The following is a 5000-nucleotide window of genomic DNA, read 5'->3' as shown; positions in this document are numbered from 1 at the left end:
ATATGTAAATATATAAATATATATATATATATATATATATACACATACACACAGGCGCAGGAGTGGCTGTGTGGTTGCTTGCTTACCAACAACATGGTTACGAGTTCAGTCCCACTGCGTGGCACCTTGGGCAAGTGTCTTCTACTATAGCCTCGGGTCGACCAAAGCCTTGTGAGTGGATTTGGTAGATGGAAACTGAAAGAAGCCCTTCGTATATATGTATATATGTATGTGTGCGTTTTTGTTGGTATATCTGTGTTTGTCCTCACAACATCGCTTGATAACCGATGCTGTTGTGTTTACGTCCCGGCAAAAGAGATCGATAGAATACGTACTAGGCTTACAAAAGAATAAGTCCTGGGGTCGATTTGCTCGACTAAAGGCGTTGCTCCGGCATGGCCGCAGTCAAATGTCTGAAAGAAGTAAAAGAATATGCACATACAATTATTTCATTAACTCCGAAAGGATGAAAGGTAAAATCGATTTTTGAACTCAGAACGTAATAACGGACGAAATGCTACAAAGTATTTTGTCCGGCGCGCTAGTGATTCTGTCAGGTCACCACCTTAGGTTAGGAATCAATAATATATTGTCAGCATGTTCTAGTGAAGGTATGTCAGCTGTTGTACTTAGCACTGTGTTAGAATGGCGGAGAGCTAGCAGAGCTAGCCCGTCGGACGAAATGCGTAGCCGTATTTCGTTTGCCGCTATGTTCTGAGTTCAAATTCCGTCGATGTCGACTTTGCCTTTCATCCTTTCGGGGTCGATTAAATAAGTACCAGTTACGCACTGGGGTCGATATAATCGACTTAATCCGTTTGTCTGTCCTTGTTTGTCCCCTCTGTGTTTAGCCCCTTGTGGATAGTAAAGAAATAGGTATTTCGTCTGCCGCTTCGTTCTGATTTCAAATTCCGCCGAGGTCGACTTTGCCTTTCATTCTTTCGGGTTCGATAAATTAAGTATCAATTACGCACTGGAGTCGATGTAATCGACTTAACCCCTCTGTCTGTCCTTGTTTGTCCCGTCTATGTTTAACCCCTTGTGGGTAATAAAGAAATAAGTATGTTTGAAGACTAAAATTCACTCTGATTCCTATTTATTGCAGTAAGTACTGGTGATGCGGCGCTAATGAACGAACTAAGCATAGTTCAGTATAACGCTGCAAGCTATTACAGATATGTGGTAAGTAGCTCTTGAAATTTAATACTCAGTAACCCCTTGTTTTATACAGTAGAATGGTTGTACGAATCACTGGGGAAAATCGAATTCGTGTTAATCGAGGAAGGTTCTGTAGTGGATTTACTCCACAACCTATTAAAAATTGATGGTCCCAGAAGAACTGTTGAAATTGATGAGACATTCTATCCTTGCTATATTTTTGAGGTGAAAATATAACAAAGATAGAATGTTACCTGAACAGTGAGATTTCGAAGAATGAATAAATAAATAAATAAATATAGGCGCAGGAGTGGCTGTGTAGTAAGTAGCTTGCTTACCAACCACATTGTTCCGGGTTCAGTCTCACTGCGTGGCACCTTGGGCAAGTGTCTTCTACTATAGCCTCGGACCGACCAAAGCCTTGTGAGTGGATTTGGTAGATGGAAACTGAAAGAAGTCCGTCGTATATATGTATATGTATATATATGTGTGTGTGTGTTTGTGTGTCTGTGTTTGTCCCTCCAACATCGCGTGACAACCGATGCTGGTGTGTTTGCGTCCCCGTAACTTAGCGGTTCAGCAAAAGAGACCGATAGAATAAGTACTAGGCTTACAAAGAATAAGTCCTGGGGTCGATTTGCTCGACTGAAACAAGTAAAAGAGTAAAATCAAGGTTTCATAATGTTCTCATTTTCTTATCGCCGATTTCCTAATGCTGTTTCCATAGAAACAGATAATTAGACAATTGCAACTTCCAGTATGACAGCAATGGAGGCTTCCGATTGGCTGAAATTACATAAATTTACAGGCTTGTAAACGTTTTATTGTTAATTTCTAGAGAAAAGGAATGTAATTTTCATCATGGGCAAGCAAAACTATATAAAATTTTTTTTAGAAAAGTCCTGACAATGGCAAAGAATTTTAAAAGATTCTTACTCACAATAAATATATAAATAATAAAGAGTTATTTATTGAAATAGGGATAATCTACATGATTACTGCCTAGCTGTGTGTGTGTGTGTGTGTGTGTGTGTGTGTGTGTGTGTGCATGGGTGCACGCGACTGTATGTGTTTGTGCACGCACGCGCACGAGTGTATGTGTGCACGCGTGCGATGCATGCGTGATGTGTGCGTATGTGTGCATACTCACATATATACATTCGTTGAAATTGTGATGATTTTTGGTCGACATTTGAGGGAATGAACATCTTCATGTCCATTTTGTGTGTTTTTTTCCTATTTTCCGTATGTTCTCTGTCTTTCTCCACTGCCACATTTTGTTTTACATACATACATACACGCACACATGATGGCTGCCTCCTCGTTATCGAGTATGGCCATTGCACGAAGCTTAACTGTTATTGGTGCTGTAATCGAATGTGACTTTTTAGCCCAGCTAAAGATCTATAGTGTCTTGTACAGAATTGGCAGCTAAAACTTTTACCGGCAATAGCCGGCTGTAGTTGTAACTGGGCTTCATGTACCTTTGCATGTCATTTAAGTCCTCCTGCCGAATTACACTCTCTTCTACATGCCTGACAGATATGATTAGTATGGTGTGTAACACCATCACCAGCGGCCAGGTTGTCACTCATCTGTCTCACTTTATGACTACGAAGATGACTCTTGAGTCCAGCTTTACTGAGGTAGGGTTTTGCACAGCGGTTAGGCAAAAGAGACTGATAGAATAAGTACTAGGCTTACAAAGAATAAGTCCTGGGGTCGATTTGCTCGACTAAAGACGGTGCTCCAGCATGGCCGCAGTCACATGACTGAAACAAGTAAAAGAGTAAAATACGGTTTTCAGAAGTTCTATATTGGTAGAATTTTGTCGTTTGGATCACGGGAAATATGCGAGAGAAAAATTTCTCGAGCAAATCTGGCCCAAACCATTGTTGATATGTCCGGGTACTTGAAGGTACATTTCTATAGACAGAACCACTTAAAGGTACATTTCTTGCCATTTCCATTGCTGAAGAGTCACTTTTGCATCCGTGCAGCAGGCCGTGTCTAATAAGGGTCTGATCTAAACTCATTTTAAAAGGGTAAAAATTAATATGAATTTAACCGCTATGATATAAAGTAATCTGCAAAAAAGGGAAAAATCAACAACAAATGTCCGCATTTCCGCTAGGATATAAAGATTAATGGTTATTTTGCTTTATCGAAAAAGTGCCTTCGAAGTATTCATGTCAAAAATGTGAAATGACTTCCTTTTCAAACTAATATATTACTGGGATCCATTCAATCTATTACACCTACTCCCCCTGTCAGATTATTAGGAGTGGCTGTGTGGTAAGTAGCTTGCTTACCAACTACATGGTTCCGGGTTCAGTCCCACTGAGTGGGCAAGTGTCTTCTACTGTAGCCTCGGACCGACCAAAGCCTGGTGAGTGGATTTGGTAGACGGAAACTGAAAGAAGTCCGTCGTATATATGTATAGGCGTATATATGTGTGTGTTTGTATGTCTGTGTTTGTTCCACCAACATCGCTTGACTACCGATGCTGGTGTGTCTATGTCCCAGTAACTTAGCGGTTCGGCAAAGAGACTGATAGAATAAGTACTAGGCTTACAAAGAATAAGTCCTGGGATCGATCTTTTCGACTAAAGGCGGTTCTCCAGCATAGCCGCAATCAAATGACTGAAACAAGTAAAAGAGTAAAAGAGTATATATTTTCCTTAATGTAACTTTTTCTTTTACCTTTTTCTTTTATTTCCAAGTCACAATATTTTCACGCGACAAATTTGTTTGGATTCAAGAAATTCTTTATGAAACTGTCTGATTTAAAGTCTGAAAATGCCAAGGATATATTTCTATATATCAGTGGCCGTATCGATCCACTGACAAAACCGCACGTGAGTATAAATACTATTCGTTTTCTCTTTATAGATATTGAGTGTAAACCAAATCATAGGCAGTTAATGCCAAAAACAATTGTGACGTCTGACTTCTTCGTTTCGCATCCGCTTTCCATGCTAGCATGGGTTGGACGGTTCAACTGGGGTCTGGGAAGCCAGAAGGCTGCACCAGGCCCAGTCTGATCTGGCAATGTTTCTACGGCTGGATGCCCTTCCTAACGCCAACCACTCCGTGAGTGTAGTGGGTGCTTTTTACGTGCCACCGGCACAGGTGCCAGACGAGGCTGGCAAACGGCCACGATCTGATGGTGCTTTTATACGTGCCACCGGCACGGGGGCCAGGCGAGGCTGGCAAACGGCCACAATCGGATGGTGCTTTTATACGTGCCACCGGCACGAGGCCAGTCGGGGCGGTGCTGGCAACGGTCACGTTCGGATGGTTCTCTTACGTACCACCGGCACTGCTGAAAAAGTTCAGCGTTTGGATAGCATCTTTATCTAATCGTCTCACTCATTCCTCACCCTACACTTTGTGATATTTGTACCGGTTCCTTATGTTTTAATTTCAAATCACTCCGAGGTCGACTTTGCTTTTCATCCTTTTCGGATCGATAAAAATAAGTACCACTTGAGCCCTGAGGTTGATGTAATCGACGGGTTCCTCCCCCTCCCACTAAATTTCAGGTCTTGTGCCTGCAGTAGAAAGAATTATTATTAATTCAGTGAGCTAAGCGAATTGTTAGAGCGTTGATAAAAGCCTTGCAGTTTTCCTCTTTACATTTCTTTTTATCTTTTAAGTTTAACTATAGCTGAGGACAACCTTGTCATTCATTTATTTTTGGAGTTGATAAAATAAAGTACTAGTTAGGAGTGGCTGTGTGGTAAGTAGCTTGTTTACCAACCACATGGTTCCGGGTTCAGTCCCACTGCGTGGCACCTTGGGCAAGTGTCTTCTACTATAGCCTCGGGCCGACCAAGCCT

The 5000-nt window shown here is 41.5% G+C and overlaps 1 protein-coding gene across 1 annotated transcript in view; it reads left to right on the top strand.

Annotated features, from left to right (window-relative positions):
• Positions 1 to 4241, top strand: part of LOC115219476 — a 13037-nt gene extending 8796 nt beyond the window's left edge. Inside the window, exons 2-3 of the mRNA XM_029789646.2 lie at positions 1106 to 1182; positions 3882 to 4241. Of these exons, the coding sequence (XP_029645506.2) occupies positions 1106 to 1182; positions 3882 to 4202 (398 nt within the window). The 3' untranslated portion in view covers positions 4203 to 4241. The remainder of the gene's footprint in view (positions 1 to 1105; positions 1183 to 3881) is intronic.
• Positions 4242 to 5000: the final 759 nt, after the last annotated feature.

The sequence above is a fragment of the Octopus sinensis genome, linkage group LG14, assembly GCF_006345805.1.
Source record: "Octopus sinensis linkage group LG14, ASM634580v1, whole genome shotgun sequence".
Classification (NCBI taxonomy): domain Eukaryota; kingdom Metazoa; phylum Mollusca; class Cephalopoda; order Octopoda; family Octopodidae; genus Octopus; species Octopus sinensis.
This window is presented reverse-complemented; position numbering and strand designations above follow the sequence as displayed.